This window comes from Nesoenas mayeri (genome assembly GCF_963082525.1).
Source record: "Nesoenas mayeri genome assembly, chromosome: 10".
Classification (NCBI taxonomy): domain Eukaryota; kingdom Metazoa; phylum Chordata; class Aves; order Columbiformes; family Columbidae; genus Nesoenas; species Nesoenas mayeri.
Window position 1 is genome coordinate 12,216,236 of NC_137560.1, and position 19,493 is coordinate 12,235,728.

The 19,493-nt window shown below is 40.4% G+C and overlaps 1 protein-coding gene across 1 annotated transcript in view; it reads right to left on the reverse strand.

Annotated features, from left to right (window-relative positions):
• Positions 1-19,493, reverse strand: part of LOC308043971 (contactin-4) — a gene marked incomplete at both ends in the record, with an annotated part of 157,556 nt that overhangs the window by 49,280 nt on the left and 88,783 nt on the right. The window contains 3 exons of the mRNA XM_080350395.1: positions 7,346-7,496; positions 11,422-11,551; positions 12,733-12,869. Coding sequence (XP_080206521.1) covers positions 7,346-7,496; positions 11,422-11,551; positions 12,733-12,869 — 418 coding nt within the window. The remainder of the gene's footprint in view (positions 1-7,345; positions 7,497-11,421; positions 11,552-12,732; positions 12,870-19,493) is intronic.

A 19,493-nucleotide genomic window follows, 5' to 3' on the forward strand; every position in this document is an offset into this window, starting at 1 on the left:
CGAGGCTGGGATTTCGGGGGAGTCTGTTTGTTGTTGGTTTTTCATTTGTTTGGTTGGTTTGGTTTGTTTGCAGATGGGTACAAAAACCCAAGCCCTCATCAAACTCCCACTGCTCCTTCCCAGTCTTGCAAATCCTCATATTCTTTTTAGAAGCCACCAGGGCACCAGGACTTTTAAAACTGAATTTACCCTTCTAGATTGTCTCTGACTCTAGGCTACAGTGGAGAACAGCAATGAAATCTCTGGAAGAATCTGGATCTAAATTACTTAAACCCTGAAGCACATAAACCACTTTTGAAAATGAATCGTGAGCACTTTCTGCAAGTGTGGTTCTCTCTCCTGAACATGATTTGACAAGGTCCAAGTTAGCTGGGCACTCTTTACACTTCCAAATGTTGCTGGGACTGAACTTGGCGGGTAAATGTCACTATATGCTGCATTTCTGTGCTTTTATTGGTTTTCAGCTAAAAAAAAAAAATTAAAAATCCTCCTGCTTTAAGCAGTGTGGCTTTGTGTGTGCAAGAGTGCGCTCATACATCATGAAGCTTGTCAAGAATGCAAGATAATGGGACCAACTGGGAAAATTTCCATGAAGAGAGTGAGTGTGCCTGGAGTATCTAGGTCAGATCCTGCTCTAACAAAGTGCACTATGAGGGTCCCTTTATGCAGAAACTTGTTTAATTAAGATAACAGATGTTGTTATTATACAAGTCCTAGTGAGTGGCTGTTTAATTGGACACTTTCATATTCTTTGCTACCAGCACAGAACATCATTTGTTTTTTTATGAATTTCCTTCCTTACAATTAAACTGTATAAACAATGCATGCACTGTATATTCATAGAAAAGAAACAGCTCTAATGATGTAAGGGCTTTACATGAACGAGAAAAGGAGAAGAGCAATTTGTTTTGGGGCTTAAAAGTACAATTATTCTTCTGTCCTGGACTGAGTACATGTCTGGTAGCAGGGTAAATGTGTCTTCCAATAACTGTAGGAGAACATTCGGAATGAAGACCATTGTGGGTGTATTTTAAACATTCACTGTTTCAAGGGAATACACATTAGATTTTGATGTGTGCAAGCTCTTACCTAGTGCATGAGACAGCTGACAACACTGCTGGCCCCACTGCCCTCCTTGCAGCAATGCCAAAAGCACCCCGGAGCAGGGCTCTCCAACACAGTGCCATACTGGACCAAACTTAAACATTTCACCCCACTGCAGTACCACAGCCTGTCCCTGTGCTTCGGGTAACCACCACATTGGTGGGCGGCTGGTAACAAACCACAAGACTGGCAGAAATATAGGATTTCCCTAAATCAACTCTGTCTTGGTTTTCTTCTGTGTAGTCTATGCTTGGGGAGCAAGGAAGAATGAGCACAGCAGGAAGCCATGGTAGGCAGAGACCAAAACATGACATCTCCCTCATCTGCTCTTGAACCATATAAACAGTTCTGGAAAATGACATTATGTCTCTCTGACAGACTGATATACAAAATGAAACACTCTGAAATAAATAAGTGTAATTATTACCATTATTGCACGCAAATTAAAGTAATTTCTGTAAGTCAAAATGAAGCACCTGAGAAAAGAGGAAAGACTTGGGAAAAAAAAGTGATGTGAATCTTGCATTACAAATCAGCACCTAGCAAGCCCTTCTAGCACTACTCCAGTAAAATTATTCCATGCCAACAGCAAAATATATCCCTTGACCAATTCCATGCAAATTTTCTTAAGATACACTAACAAAATGGTCTTGGGTGGTAAGTTATTAATCTGGGCAGCCAACTAACGAAATGCCCCAGTCTGTGGGTGCAGATCACAGGATCAGTCTCAGCTCTAACAGGAATCCTATGGCCAAATCCTTGGATGCTGCATACCTACATGCGCAGATTTGTTAAGCTGCAACTTCATTTTTTTGTGGGCTGTGGAAAATAACATCAAAATTAAAGGAGATTTAATTGTTTTAAAATTACCTGGTTTAAATTAACTGGTGAATTAATTGCTTTAAATCATTTAAAAAATGCTTCCTGATCTACAGTTCAAAGAGAATTAGTGTTCTATTGCAGGACATTCCTCCAACAGTTTGGAGCATGGGAGCAGCTGTAACAGAGGCTTATTTAAATTTCAGCTGGCACTGCTCTGCACAGCTCCAGGATTTGTCTCTAATCACACACAGCCTGATTCTCCCTCCTGCACCCACAAAATCTGAATGAACGAGCTGGTGACTACAATGACTTCTGATTTCCACTGCTGTGAGGATGAACCATTCACACTTGCAAGCAAGTGCAGTTCTCCGTGGGAGTCATGCTGTAATTACGAAGACATGGAAAGGTTTATGTGATAAGATCACCTGAAAATAAAGGGTTTAAAACACTAGTGTAAGTAACGAATTTATCTAATGTTGTGGCATTAGATGTAATTGCATTATAATGAGAGGATTAACAAAATCCTGCAAGAACAATCTGACTACTGTGACTTCCCCTCCTACTCCTGTCAATTCGTAATATGTACAATGTAATGCCAGGAAATAATTGTCACAAATAGGAAATCCTGTGGACTGGAGGATGCTTGGCTTTAGGAGTTCAGAAGTTTAAAGGAAAGACTCCCCATTAAGGACTTGCTTTCATTCACTTCAGTGTTATACACGGGCCATCAATCAATGGAAACTTTTCCAGACTTGTGGATAACTATGGATTTCTGTTTTATATTGGTAAATCTCACATAAAATTATCCTCTACCTCTGTAACTCCCACTAATATGTAGGAATGATTGATTTGGTTTCTGAGACAGCTTTGGAGCAAAGTATATGCACAGTTTGAATCATCTGTCTTTCACATGGCATAGTAATTGCAGAAGACCACATGTCTGTACAGAATTCCTGTATGATGCCTACACCCTACGTATACAATGCCATACATGCTATATATTTTCTATTCAAAAACTTAATTGACACCGACTATGTCATTTCATAAAATCACAGGAATGAAGACATAAAATTATACCACTGAGATTTAAATAAAAAAATGTGTTCTGTCTTCTACATTCTGCATGCTCCCCACTCAAGGAGTTTCTGCTTGATTTTGAATGTCTGCCGTCCTCAGGCAGCTGGACAGTAACACTCTTCCATCTTGACCTCATAGGCTTAAGTCCAGCATCACTTCTGAGTCACACTGTTATAGCTGGGACATTAGAAAAAATAAACTATGTAATGAGATCCCAGCTCTCCAGAATCTCCTTTCTCCTATTGTTGAGTCAGAATAAAGAGATCAGATGCTAAACACATCTGGGAATGTAAGAGAACCAAATGGTAAGTGAAAAACATTCTGGACTCAACTCAAATATTTCTGTCTGAAGAACAATCTGACATGTCCCAAAGACACATTGCAGTTTTGCAATGACCAGAAGACACCATTTCCACCTTGAGCTCCCAGCCCTTTTTGGCTTCTGGAACAATTCTCTACCAGCTGCAGGTCTTGACAAACGTCTCAAACTTCCAGCTTATTAGCACAACAGTGTATATTAAAAGGCTAAAATGACTTCTGCCTGAGGAGCGTACTGGGGCAAGTGGGTCCCAAACACTATTTGTATGCTACTCTCTCTCTGATGACATAGCCTGCACAGCTTTATGATGACCATTTCTATCTAAAAGGTATCTCGTGCTCCTGAGAGAGGGTTTGCCAGAGGGTCAATGTATTTTAGTTCTGTCTCCTGTCCCGGTGGCGTGGAAGGTGGGAGATATGGTGGCAGGCAGCAGTCTCACCTGCTCTTACTTTGTACAGAGTGGCATTAGTAGGACTGAAGACCTTTCTCACAGAGTATGACAGCCATTTTGCACTGAAATGAGAAGGGAAGATTAAGGACAGAAAATTATCTCTGTATCTCTACCCATATAGAAATAGCCTTTGTTTCCAAGCAGCATTTGCAATATATCTATATCTGTGCTATAGATGCTTCTATATAAAATTTACCTTCTGGAGTCAGGCTATGAACATTATTTTGACTCAGTTAAGCCTCCAAGGCAGGATTTCCATTATTATGGAGATGGACTGCCTTTAATGACTGCAATAATGTAATTGTACCCCAGGGCAGAATTCCTAATAACACAATTGTACAGTCCTTAACCACCAGTAAGAGATACCTTCAGGGCAGATTATTCATTCACTGCCTTAGCCTCCAGAGAAGAATATGAAACTAAACCAAATAAAGCTCTTTTTTTTTCCATGGTAGTCTCTTCCCTCTGGGCAAACATTGAACAATACACTTAGTTTTGCCTCCCGGGAGGCAGTAGCTGCCAGAGTAGGAGTCCCAGCAGCAAAACCTGTTACACACTATTTCTGTCTCCAGCAAGGACTCCCTAACACTACACTCCATCTGCAAAGTCACAAGAGCCCCAGGAGAAATGGTTGAGCCATTGCCATGGTACCACTAGGCTGTACATCAGAATTCAAAGCAAGGACTGACACATTAATGTTGCTTTTAACTCCACCTAGAATTGGAAGGACCATCTATATTGATTAACCTTCACATGATCAGGTTCAGTTTGGTGAACTATCCAGATGTTCAGGTGCCTCTGAAACTCGAAGGACTCTTTAATGTCAGAGATTTCATTTAGGTTTCTTCTCCCCTGCCTGTCTCAAAGTTCTGTTTGCTGCCCTAGATGATGAGATTTCAGCAACAGCTTTTCCTGACATCTTTCTATATTTCAACAGATTTTTTTCAACCACCAAGAACATTCTTGTTTGAAGCCCACACATTAGAGTGGGTGTAAGGAGGTACAAGGACTGGACTCTAGTCAATGCTGCTGTCCCCCAGGACAGCAGGGAAGAGGAGAAAACATTTCAGCAACTGAAGAAACCAGAAACACAGCAACCCTAAGCAGAGGATCAGGCACTTGGCCTCTCCTACCTGTGAAGTCAGACAGTGCTGATAAGCGATGCCACAGTCATCTAAGACGATATAAATTCCTAATTACACATTTGACATAGTTTCCAGGTACAGACTGCAGGGATGGTGTCGTTAACAAAGGTGATGGCAAGGATTCAATACCCTCGACCCCATGGGAGATACAATCAACTGCATATAAGAACTAAATAGGTCCAACTGCCAAGTCAATGGAGCGGTGTTCATTAAGACATTTTGCCAGATAGGCCCCACTGGATGATCTGGCTGGCAGAAAATGCCTGCGCTGAAGTAGGAGAAAATTTCACACCTGCTTGGGAACATTTTATGTCTAGTTTCCCATCCAGGGCTTGGTGCTTGAGTGAGAGACTCCTGGTCCTGGCACAGTGTGCTTGGCAGGAGCACAGCAGTGAACCTGCCACGGCCATGAGCACCATCATCTCAGCCTTGATGTGGTTTGTGTTTGAGTTCAACACTGAGTTATGCTCAGAGGACTTGTAGCCACAACCCACACTCCCAGCAACTGCTTAACATCTGCCTGGGCATGGGGACTATATACCAGCAAGGTATATAAGATTTCACAAGTTTTTATGACTACACCTGCCTCTGTGTCTCAGGAGAAGGTTGGTCAGAAACACGCTGTAGGTACAGCCTTACACTACTCACACAGATATGCTCACCCTTCATGGCTGCTCTGGTATGGAGTCCCTTGTGTCTACAATGGCACGACTTCAGGTGACTGGGTTTCCCTGAGGGGAAAAAATCGTGTCTCCTTTTCCCAGTTGCCTATTTTCACAAGGCTTTGAAGAAACCTGCCATTTTTGAGTTGTATCTCTTCCTCTTTTGACCTTGGTGGAAACCAGCTGAAACATCTACAGCCAGTTCAAATAACCAGTTCTAAAGTTGTTTGGAAGTAAACACATAGGCAACTTGACCTACCACCTAGCCTTGTGTTACCAGTGCATGAACCAGATTCTTTGGGAAATCAGGATCCAGGGGTTTCTGCTATATTACAGCCTCCAACTTAGGTAAGTTTGCAGACGAGAGAGTAGTGCAAAAAAACCCCAACAAAAATAACTTTGTTGTCAGCATTGCACAGCAGTGACCAAGCAAGAAGCACAGTAATTCACATTTCTTTACTTTTCTAAGCCCTTGCTCAAATAAACTAATGCTTCCTCTCTTGCTCTTAAATTAAAATGAAGAGAAAGAACTGTGCTGTGTCTAGGAGGACAGCATCAGAGAAAACAGCTCATTTCAGCTACAAACTGTGCCAGTAAGCATGGAGAGATAGATAGGAACTCATGGGCCTGACAGGCCAAAACTTCAAGTACTTAATACTTCCCATCCTTTGAACAATTTTCACCAGTAGAACAAGTTTTTTCAGTTTTAAAAATCAATATACCTTGATCTATTATAACTGTGACCTTGCACAGCTTTGTACCCTGGCTGCTAGAGAAAGCTCTGTGTAATTGATCACCCAACTCTTCTATCCCAAGTGACGAAGTTGAACAGTCCATAGACAATAGCTTTGTAAAGACCAGGTAATAGGAACTAAATCAGTCAGAAATAGGTTGTTCATTACTTTACGCATTGGGTTCTAAATTAACAATAGCTTTTCACATAGTCGTATACATCACTATAGTATATATTTCAACATACATTACGGGCAGGCAAGATGGAACAAGACTAGACTTTCCAAGACAAAAGAATAGATACGACAGGTTTAATCTTTTGAAAATAACAATTTAATGTAATTTCTGGCTTTTTAACATTTACTAATAGGACAGAATTTTTCCCATCAATCCTAATGGCTCATCATATTTTGGAGGACTGTCAAGGACAGAGACCTCTCCAGGTCCTGCTCTCAGGTGCTACACAAGTGGGACAGGTAGCACAACTGCACCTATACACAGTCAACAATGAATCACTGCAAAACCATGCACATGAATTTAAAAGGTATGTTCCTTCTTCCTATTAATGCTTTCCTTTTGAATTAGAAAAAAAATTACTTGGCCAGTCTGAAAAAGCCGTATCAAGTCAGGCCTTAGGACTGCCAAATTAATTACTGACTTCAAACAATTCCTGTTTGTGGGACATTGAGTAATGTACTGGAGCAGTGTAATTTGCAGCAGAGAGTTTTATCTCCTGGGAAATTTTTTGAAAAACAATGGCTATTCAGAGCAATGCAGAGGCAAAATATTTGCTTCTTAGAATGTATCTTTATCAGCTTTTGGGCAGGGATGCTTTAATAGCACACAGAGACTGGGGTGAACACAAAGGGAATAGAAACCTCACCCGCAGCTCCTTGAGACTGAACACTAGCTGTTTTCACATTTATTTGCAAGTCAATTCTGGGAAGCTATTAATGACAAATTTAGCTTTCATTGCTGATAGCCCCTGGGTTGGAGCAAGCTAATGAAAGAAATGGTTACTTTAAGACATTACCTCTCATTTTCTCTTAGGATGTCTTTTCCTTTCTTCCAAGAATAAGTAGGTCTGGGGGAAGCTTTCGGCTTACACTCAATGATTACTTCACCACCCACTTTAACAAGAGTTAACTTTTTCAAGAGTGTTTTGGAAAAGTCTGGACCGATAGCTGAAAGAAAAACAAAACAAAACACAAAACAGATCAGAATTCCCTCTGGAAAAAACAAAGTCAGGGTCTTTGGAACATTATGATATTCCAGGGCTGCTTCTCACCTGGCAATTCCTAAATGATCTGGCTTTACGAAATATATGCACGTACAGAAGGGGCAAACAGACACCTGAATGCTTCAGTTCTTTACTTGTTTAGAAATGCCTGTTCAGCTATAAACCTCAGAAACCAGTAACCTTGACAGGCTGTAGAAACTCAGTGTCACACACATCTTATTCACGGTAGTACCCATAAGAACTACACGTGCATGAACTGTACAATGTATTTCCTTTTTGGTGTCGTAACAGCGTGTTCATCATTTTGCCAAACATTGCTACGTGCAGAGCAACAGCATACAGAAAAATTGTCACAGAGTCCGTATAATTAATCAGAAATATTAGTATTTCCAGAAAAGTTGACGTTTTTATGCTTTGTACTCACAATTTTTGCATAAATAGGGTCTTTTATTTTCATGCTGTAAAGGTGGGAGACCTTGACATGGCCAGGTCTTGAACCAAGCAAAACAAAGCAAGCCTTAAGTAGCCACCAGGGAACAAAATACTCTTGAATCATCTTTTTTAGTCCCCCCAGGGCACACTCCTCTGTTTTGTGACAAACAGTAAGATATTCATTGAAGCAAACACCAAAGCCCTGCAGACAGTCTGCAGCCTGGTTGTAAGGAAGGCCTGGGAGGGAGGAGATGGTTTGGCTTCTGATTCCTGCTTCAAAGGATTTTTAATGATTTATTTGATGGGATCTGATGACAGGCAGAGCTTTGAGGCGGCTGCCTCTAAACTGACTCTGGGAGTGAATTCCCCACAGACAACAAGAAGGTTTTATTTATATTCAGTGCGACAACTAATTTTTTTCAATACATAAAGCTCAAAGTAGATAGGTGAGGCAGCTCAAGGGTTTTATGAACAACTCTTGCCCTGTTGCTATGTCTTTGCTACCAGGAGTTTATCTTCTGACAGATTATTGGTGGCAAAATCTGCCCAGTCCCCTCTAATTCTCTCCATCCTCTTTGCCTGCTGTGTGCCTGCATCAGTGACTCCTGCCCCATCCCTATATCCCCCCAAATTGCAGCATTTTCCTTAACTTACTTTTTTTGCTGTACTCTGGAAGGTGAGAGTTTAGATTACCATGTGTTGCATCTGCTTGATGCTCCATAAAATGATCTAAAGCTCACCTGAAGCAGCTGGGAGAGAAAAACCCGCCATGCGATACACAAAGCAAATTCATTTTTCTTAGGGAACCCCATCTTCCCTAATTCTTTCAGATATCATTCCTGCTGCAAAAAGAGTTGAATAAAATATAATTCTACATGGCTAATGGGATGGGATTTATGATCAAATAGTTCTCGGCTTCCACTTTTGGGAATCAGAGTTCACTAATTGCTGAGCTGTCTTGTCTTCTATGTCTAATCTTTGACAACTGACTTCATTTTAACACAAAGGAAAACATGTATGTTATCAAAGACTATAAAAGAGTCATCTGAAAACCAGCATGGGCTATGGAAAATGTTTCAAAATTAAAGGAAGCATCCTGAGGATGACTTCCCACCAATGCAGTCAGAACCAGGTGGATTATTATTTTTATTGTATTATTATAAGAAATTCATTATCACTCCTGGAAATAATTTCTCAGATAATTGTCCAAAATTTATGGGAAAATAGATTTTTGAATAATCGTGTTATTTCCATCTCTGTAATGAACAGATTAGACTGGGCTTTTTGCAAGTAATTTGCTGTTTCCTTTTTGGTCCTGCATGAGGTACAGGAGTTGCATGACATGGGTTTTATTCTGTGACATTCAAAATGTTGTCATCTGACATTTAGAAACTCTGGGCTCAGGTCTCAGCACTACTACAGCTTCCCTGTGCCACTTTATGAGTAATGCATTTAATTTCTTCACATCTTGTTTGCAAAATGAGGATTTTAATTACTTTTTTTTTTTTTTTTTAATTTTAAGCTCATCCTTCCTTTTGAAATTAAAAAAAAAAAAAGCAAGCTTGAAAACTCTTTAAGGCAATGACTTCATCTTAGTACACATCCTTACAATGTCCAGCACAACAGGAACCTGGTTTTAACTGAAGACTCCAAGCAAAATAATTGGCAACACTAATAAAGAATCACTCTGAGAAAAGCTCTGCCTGTAGTCTTCCATTTATCTTTCTCACTTAATTTTGCTATAAGTCTCACTTGCTATTAGTGGTGTTTAATAATTTCAAGTGCTTAACTTTAGGACTTTTTGAAATAACCATTTTTATACTCAGAAAGATCTGTTTAAAAGCTAACATTACTCAGTGAGAGCTCAGAATATTGACCTCATTTGAAAATTCTAGTGAAAAGGAAAACATACTGTTTTTCTTTAAAAATATCCCAAATTAAACCACAGATCCATATATATTAATCTGCAGCACACCATCCTGGCACTTTTCACCTGACATACAAAAGGAAGATTGTATAATTCAAATGAGGAGTCAGCCAAATACAAGTTCTCCAGCAGTTCTTCAGGCGCAGGTTCTTCAAGGTCTTTGCTTTTTGTGCAGACAGGAGGTTGGCCCATGGGTGCTGCCAGGCATGGGGAGGCACTGGAGATGCCCACCAACAAGGGCTAAGCCCCTGTCTTCTGGGAAGACCTGCCTTCCTCCCAATGGCTGATTTTTACCAGGGTTTTGAAGAGGCAGGAAAAGCATCAGTGGGTTTATTTCGATTTCCTTCATGCAGTAACAGGTCCAATAAATCTTAGCACTGTGAAGTCTAATTTATTGAGCATTATTGTACTTTTCTTGAACAGCAACAATGACTACCTTTCAAATGAATTTTTTTTTCTATGCAGGCATTTATTGCTGCTGATAAAAAATGACCGATATTGAAAATGCCATAATCAGAAAAGACCTCATGCTTTGTTCATCAAGATAAAGCAGGGAATGATGCTATTGAACATTTCCTTTGAAAACAACTAAATCACTATTTTGTAATCATGAATTCTATTTAACCCTTTGAAACTACAGATCTATGCTAACATATCGGTTCCCAGGCCTGCCATCCATACAAGTGCAATGTTTGTGAGCAAGGTACAGACTCAGGTCAGCTGAGGCTGGCAGGCACCTCTGGAGATGGTCCTGTCCCACTTCTGCTCAAGCAGGGGCAGCTACAGCAGGTTGCCTGCGGTCACGTGCAGTTGAGTGTTGAGTTTCTTGCAGGACGGAGATGACACAATTTCTCTGGCCAACCTCTTCTAGTGCTCAACCACCCTCATGGTGGCCCACAGCCTCTTCTGACACTGCGCACCACCGAGAACAGTCTAGCTCTGTAATCTTTCCTCCTTCCTGTCAGTTATTTAACCACCTGGATTCACAGAAGCCTTCCTGATGTTGACTGGGACAAGTAGAGCAGGTCTACACAAAAAAGGTGGGGCAGAAGTTGGTTTTCTTGGTGAGGGTTTGGGACAGGAGCATTATGATTGTCATTTGAATGGTGAAAGGTTTACTCAGACGGGTGGTTTCTCAACATTTCCTCACGAGAGTCAGTCTCTGCAGCTTCTGAGCAGGCAGTTACTGTCCAGTGTGCTCTGAACTGGGGCAATGCTCAAGCTTCCCCATAACACGCTTCCAAGTAGCAAGAGGCTGAGTGAACTAGGCAGCTCTCTTTGCTCAGTCACCTGGATGAATATGGAAAGATGGGATGATGTAAAACAAAAAAATCTGTCCTCTGTCTATGCACTTGCTCAAGTTTTCATTTCATGCCTTACTTAAAAACAACAACTTGTCCAAGATCCTCAGCAGCATTTCTGCTTCAGATGCTGAAACTCAACAAAACCAGCTTGAGTTGAGGCTTTGCTGGTTTTGGAATGTTAGCAGCATTCAGGAAAGTAAACTTACCTATGACACTCAGTTCTGCACTGGAAAAAATGATGCCGTGTCTGTTTTCCGCTATACACTGATACATGCCTGCGTCTGACAGGCTGACATTCGTTATTGTGAGCGAGCCCTGCTCCAGCTGAACCCTGCCCTGCAGGAAAGAGGGAAACAAATATAAAAGTAAATAAGGAGAACCCTCCTTGGAACATAAACCCAGCGGTGTTGTCCCACATTTTGTACGAACGTGGATAAAAAAAAGTAGCAGTACTGGGAAGAATTTGCATGCTTCAATCTATTTGTCTGCCAGACAAATTCATGTCAGGTTAGATACTAAATGGTAAAACCAATACATTAGTTGGTAAACACAATTTAAATTGGAGGACCTTCCCTTGACTTCTTATTGATTTAATACCCAAACCATTTAGATTAATATCCCTTTCAAGCAGACAAGCTTGAATCAAAAAAATGCACTTCTGTTCCACGGTGGCATATCACAGCTAACCATATTCTTTAAAACATTTAAAACAATGGTATTAGGAATATATATGGGAATGAAGGTTAGGAAGACTGTTTGTCAGCTATCACAGAAATACTAAAAATCCTCTGCAGTTTACTGAAAACAATAGAGATGTTAATAATTTAATGATCCTTTACTTCCTATCAGCCACTAACGTGATTTAAGTACAAGACCATCTGCTAGTGACCAGCGTGAGGCAAGTAAAATTAGCATGTGGAACAAAAGACCAGGGTATCATTAGTCAGCCTAAGGATATGGAGGTTGTGTTATCAATTTTAATAAGTACAGCAAAGTGTTCCCTCCCTCCCCAAGAGTTTCACCATTTGAAAAAAATAGTAACGCAAAGAGCTATTTGCTTTCTACTTGGCCGTAGGGTGGAAATTTAATATTTGTGCAGTCCTTGTCAGGGTTTGATCAAATCTGAGATGCCATATTCTTTCACAATAAGCGAAGGGAAAAACATGCCAGCTGCCATGAAACCAATGCTTTGGTGGCTTGTTTTGGTTTGTGGTTTAAAAATGGGGGATTCTGGGACTGAGTGATGCTCCTCCAGCAAGAAGCTGGGCAGACAGGGCAGTGGGACCGTGTGCATGTCCCTACCTCCTGCACATCACCAGTCCTCGGGCACCTCTTTGTGTCCCTGGCAGCAGCACATCACGCTCTTGGTCATCTGCATGGTGACACAGCTTGGCAGGAGGAGCAGAGATGCCACAAAAGATCAGCAAAAACTCTAAAGTTTCATTAGCAGCTAAAGTTCACTTGAACATCATAAAGTGTAACCATCATCCCCAGTGAAGGGCTACAGCGGTGCCTACCTGGGGCACAAGCGGCTCCCCATCCTTCAGCCAGCGGTACGCGGGCTTTGGTCTCCCGCTCGCTCGGCATTCCCAGGCCACACTCTCCTCGATGGCCACGTGTGCATCGCTGATTTTCTGAATCCAGTTGGGCTGAGCTGCAATGCAGAAGTAATGAGTAAAGTCTCATGTCTGTAAGCAACAGCACACTCTCTCAGTGCAAGGAAATGGACATTTATTTCTTTATAGCAGATTTAAGAGTTGGATTTAATAAAATGCTTAATAATGCTAAAGAATTTTTGCCCTGAGTCCAGTTCTGCTTTCTGAAGGTGGCACGTGGAAGATAATAACCTGTTTTCATTTGATTTTTAATAAGAACACTTACTGCAAAAGAACAGCTTCGGAAACCCTGATCATTGCAGAAAACCAAAGCACCAGTTCACATGCTGCCCCAGTGGAATAAATGGCACTGTAGGACCCCTGGTCCTTCAAACAGGGACCTTTTCTTCTTAAGGATCTATATGACTTCAGCTTCAAAGCTATAAAATTTAGCATCCAACTTCAAAACCTGTAACTTAGAACTACCTCTGCATTGAAATTAAGCTTACTCCTGTAACTTAGGCCTGCATGGTTCTAGGCACTACTTCAGGTCCAAATTCTTAGTTTTTTCTTAGATTAGGGCCATACCTGCAAGTATGGCCACAGGAACAACTTCCATGTGTATGAGAAATCTTTGGTCTCAGTAATTCTTTTAATGACATTGAACAAACCTCAAAAGTCCAAAAGCAGATACTGGAGATACATTTTGGTAGAATCTGGTGAAAACTGGCACTGGCAGTTTTCAGGCACTTGATAAGATTACATTTCTAGTTGTGTTTCACGTGTTGTTTGTTTGTTTGTTTTTAAATACAGTTTAAGTTTAGCCAGATGCCACATGCAAATCATATTTTGCCTAAACTGCCACATGTTTTTGGAGACTATAGGAAACCTCTGACTTTCATATGTTACCTTCACAAACCCCATCAGTCTAGATATATCTATAATACTTTTCAGAAAGTCCTACTAAAAAAGAGAGTGAGTTCAGATTTTCTTAATGGTCATTTGCCCTATTTTGACATAAGAAAATCTGATAGACTATGTAGGAATAGATTACCAGTAGAGGTCTCCAAGAACCTGGTTAATACTTTTTCCCATGTAAAAAAATAAGGTTACTCAAAGACAGGTAACAATTTATATACAAGGACAGGGGCCAGAGAAAGTTCTGAAATTCTGTGATTCTGTGTGATTCTGTGAAAGGTTAAATTAAAAAAATATAATATCAAAATGAGAAGTTCAACACTTTTAAAACTGTGTTCAGGCTGTGACAGATGTGTGCATAATCCCATGCCTTCCATGCCGCACATTTCCCTTCTCAGGTGCCTACAAAGCACAGAAGAAAGATGAAGAATTTTGCACAGCATCTTAACTGCAAGGGACTTGCAGAGAAAGCAGAAAGGAGAACTGAATGTAATGACAACGGAGAAGCAAAAGAAGTAGCTGGCAAGGAGAAGCAAGCAGTGTTCACTCCTCTGACTGCCCTTCCTGCCCCTGTAATAGTTTAAGCTTGTTTATTATCTATATCTAAAGAGATGTGAAAGTGAAAGCTTTTACATGTAGGAAGATGAAAGTCAATTCTGTCATCTGGAGTAAGAACTTGAACAATTCTATCAAACTGAGACAGCCTGCACAACTGCAACGGGTTCAGTGGCTCAAGGACATTTGCAAATTACTCATGAATTTGCATATTTACTATTCTAACAGCATCCAACTTGTAATTTTGAAGAGTGTTACGATACTGTAAATGGAGCTGTATAAACCCACACAGATCCACTTGCCTTTTTTGCAGTACTGAGTGTTTTACCAATTTCTCACATGAAAACAAAGAAATTCAGAGAAAACAACTGAAAGTAACCTGTAAAGCAAGAAAACCCATGAAAGGTAAGGTGGGCTCTATAGCATATAAATGTATGCCATGTAAAAAGATAACTCTCATGTGAGGAAGATAGAAAATTCAGTATTATTACTTCAGGTAGACTCCTCAAATAAGGAGGAGTCTGCACTCTTTAGTGTAACACAGCCTTGCACCACGCACCACTCTTCACCCCCTCCGGTTATTGTACCTGCTTAAACTTTCTATCCTAAAACCATTTATAATGCAGACAACTACAGAACGAGCATAATAGGTCAAAAAACAGACCTCAGTGAAAACTGGAGGAGACTTTTGTTTCACAGGAGCTTTGTTCTCCGCTGCTCTTTGGGAAACTTGCCTAATTAGGTCAACCTCTCCTTTCAACAGTTCATTTCAGAGAATAGCAGGCACACTCTTGACTTAATCTTGAGTAATACACAAGGGCTGGCTCATGCAGCAAATATGTTTGAGCCACCGAATAAGAACCACCATAAAATAATGAAATTTGACAGCCTCCCATTGGGGATCATATCAAGACACGGTAATGTAACACAAGATTTCAAGCATGATAATTAAAATAATTCAAATAAGGATATGAAACCAGCTTCATGGTATAACATTATACAGTGACATTATTCCAGATAATGACAAGGTTTAATTTGTGACTGGTAGTGGTGTTCTAGAAAAAGCCATTTAGATCCTTTCATTGGTACTAGGCAAAAAGGAATTATTTAATAAGATGGGTTTGGAAATATTTTGGCCCTACTGGAAGTATTTAGATGTTACTGGCCTCGGTTGGAATCATGCTGGATGAAAAATCTGGTACTGAAGAAAGAATATTACACAGAAGTTGATTAAGAATTCATTTCAGTTGCAAGAAAAATCCATATGCTAAATTGACAAAGTGGAAGAAAAAGCTTAAAAATATAAGCATTACACTTAGAATTCATACTCAGGTGGGTGACAGAAAAATGATTGCACCAGTTAGAAAAAAGAAACCTGTTTACCTTTGATCATCTTCACAATACAAATGTGTGGCATTTTAAACCAAGTGATTAGCACAGTATGCCTAAATTTACTCTTACTTCTCTAAGACCAAAAAGTTCAGAATAAGTCTGTCCTTCTTTGTAATAAATTGAAAGGCAAAAGTAGGCACTGGAATCTGGACCAGAAATCACGTCCTAAAAGGCATTTCAAAATGAAATGACACAGCTGGTCACGATGCGTCACATCAGAAATGAGTTACAAAACCAAAGAATTAGGGGAGCAAAGCAAAAAATAAACCAGAAATAAATCTAGGACTTCGCAATTGTCTGTGAGTTCAAAACAACCAAAAAGACTAAAGCAAATGAGGTACTAATACATATACAAGAATCCAATTCTTGGTCGGTATATATTGATTTCAGTGTTCCTAAGCCAATTTATAGCAGCTGATGACCTAGTGCAGGCTGTGTAATTCATCATTAATGGCAGATGAAAGGCTGAATGACTTGTCTATTACTATATCTATTCTAAGGAGATTGAGACTGAACTCAGGATCAGAAAAGTCTAAAGACCATGAAGTCAGCATAAGCAGTAAGAAAAACAGATGGCAAAAATACGTGAGTAATTAAAAAGAAAGAATGGCAGTGTATAAGGTTTGCGCAGACAAATGCACACATCATCCTGGTGCAAACAGGGATACAGCTTCTGTAAACAAAACCTGTATGTCCTCAGTTTGTTATCCTTCCCAATGATCAGAGGAATGCGAAACCAGACTTTTTCGTTATCACTTTTCCTCTTCTCTTCCTTTCTTCCTCTTAATCCCTCCTGACCTCTACTGCCAATTAAGGAATATTTGAAATCTATACAACTTCAAACATGTGCAAATCCTTCGCCAAAGTAATTTGCTTGACTCTTACACCTAAATGATCTCCATTTGTCTGCATCTTGGGAAAGCCAGATATTGCCACTCCGTGTCTCCATTCTGCCCTTCTAGAAGTCTGACCAAGATGACCCAGCCTGGGAGTTCTGCTTGGAACTAAAATATTAAATATCAGATGAAAAGAAACAGAGGAAAATTTGAAGAAGTTAACCTAGCTGACAAAAACTACTTAAATTGTCCCTAACTCTTATTTATGTCCTGTTCCATATGGTATTTTGCATCATTACATGACTTTCTCCCCAGTTATGCTGGGCACCAAAGGACTGCAGGTATTACAGGTACATTCATAAACACCAGTCCTCAGGGACTTAATTATTTTTTATTCCTGATGCTATAGATTGCAGCTACCCAGGGGAGTAAGGAAGATGTGTAGTAGCCTCCACACTTCATTTCTCATACCTCTTTCTATTTCTGCTTCTCCTGCTGGAGAGCTATTCTTCTAAGACAAAATTATAATAATTTGAGCACTTTTTCTGAATCTCCTAAAAATTGATTTCTCTATAAGCAGGTTTCCAGCAGTCTCTTGGAAAAGGAAAAGTGGAGGAGAAACATGTCCATTCTCTGTGCAGAAACTTGTTCTGGATGCAAGACTTCCCTCAGGCAGCAAATTATTTAAAACTCAGAGTTACTCCCTCTTGCACTAAAGTCTGAGAAAAAGAAAGTATCCCACAGGCAGCAGTTGAGACATCCTCCCTCTGAGCAGTTTTTTCCCCTGGATGAGTGTAACCAACCGAGACTGGGCACTGCAAACAATTGCTCCCAAGGCCAATGGCCCCTTTCTGGAAGGACGAATTTGGCTGCTGCCAAGTGGTGCTTAACCAAGAGTTAAATTGCACAATATTCTGAAACAACGCAAGATATGAGAACTTTAAATAAAATGAACACGGAGATGCTTGGAGGTGATACTTGGCAATGTATCTGTGTAACAGGTAGCAAACTGCATTTTCAGGCGAGGCATGCAAATTATAATTAATAATAATACATACTTGTCCTATTTATGTGAATTTTCATGTATTTTTATCAGTGCAGAAACTCATTTTATTTCAATTGGCTGTGAATTTTCAGCAAATTATTGGTGATCTGGGTCCTAAATGGAGTAGAAATACAACTCTCTGATTTTCACTTATGCAAATTTCCTTTTTAGACCTCTAACCATAATAAAAGCATAATATAATTTACATTATTTACATTATTTACATTTGAGTGTTGGGTTTGTGTGTTTGTTTTTTTTTTTTTTTTTTTTTTTTAACAGGGTGGCATAAAGTATCTTTTGCACAAATAAAACACAGGTTCACTGATGAAATGGGGACTCATTTCACTGCAAAATTAAGGAGCTGCATAAATTCCTGTTGGGACTTGATTTGAGAAGTATTTAATCTGAAAAGCAGCCTAATGAATTAAAAGGCTTCTGCTGAATATCTTATAAAATGCTGCAAAGAACTGTAATTAGTTACAAATAAGTCTATCTCTCTGCTAATGTGGATGCTGCTTCACTGATACTTTCAGAAGCCATTTCAACTGCAATTTTTTCCTCTTTGTCTTGACTTGCCAGCAAAGTGCTGGGCAGGGCGTGGATGAGCTCAGATGAGAAAGATGCTGGAGGACTCTGGAGTGACACTGAGTCAGCACTTGCATCTGTGCTGGCCAAAACTGACACTTTCCAGTACTTGGGTATTCTCCTCCTCTTCCAGGCTGTGTACAACAGTGTTGATCTGACTGGAAAGCCCAATGCCAAATTGCATGTTTTTGATCATAATCCTGGCAGCCACACATTCCCAGGGGTAGTGCAGCTCCCCAGCCCCAAGCACCCCTGCCGGTCCTGGGGTGCCCTTTGCCTGACCAGCTGAGCATCCTCCCCAGTGCTGCTTTCTCAGTGCTGTTACTACCAGTCTCATTAAATGTGCTTATTCATCTAGACTGGCCGCTTTTTTTCCTGGCTTCTGTTATTCAGACTCTACATATTGTTGGGGTGAGGGATATCAAGACGTTGCACTGTCTCATCAGACAGAGTCAATATAGGAAATTCTAAACACAAACTGAAGTAGAACCCAAGGAGTAAGTGCTGGCACAACCACCTCATTTCACACCTGGCATAAAAAAATACATTCAAATTTTTAAAAAGTTCAGGAGAACAATATGATGGTGTGGTGGTACGGAGAACTTCAGAGAGAACCTGGCCAAGGGACGTCAGCAGAGCTGCAGAGGGGTGGTGAGACTCTCGTCCATCACGGGAAAGGAATAAGGAGCCAAAGCTTATGTGCCTTATGTGTCCTTTGTGCTTGTGCATCTGCCTGTCGTCTCTTGTCCTATGCTCAGGACAACCTTTGGGTTGTGACTGTCCATCTGACAAAGAAAGATCTGCCTGAAATGGCATCTAAACTTAACACGAATGAAACAACATCCATTATGATAATAGATAAGCATCACCTTGATACTGGTTTTATGAATGAAAAGGCAATTTCTTTTTAAATTAGCGAGCTACGGTAATCTGTTTACTCTGCTTCTGCCAAAAAAAAAAAAAAAAAAAAAAAAGTTGGTGTTGCCTTTTGCTCGGGATATAAATCTTAGCCTTGCAGAGGGTTATCAACTTTAAAATTTATAAGCAGCAAGATTAAAAATAGAATCAGGTCAATAGGAGTGCTGCGCATCAAAACACACAGCTGACGGCGAGGCAGACCCTCGCTGCCAAGTTCAAGGGAAAAGCAGGCACTGGATGCAGCAGGGTCGGTGCAGTCAACACCGGGGCTGAGCCGACACTCGGGACATCCCCTGCCTCAGCCATGGGGATTCAGCTAGTGTGGGGCATGGGGGGAACAAGTTGCAAAGTCAGGAATGCAGCACAATGTGTATTTATGGCTGCTGAATGAGGGTAGGAAAGAAAAGGTTTTGCAGTTTAATTTGCTAGTTCTT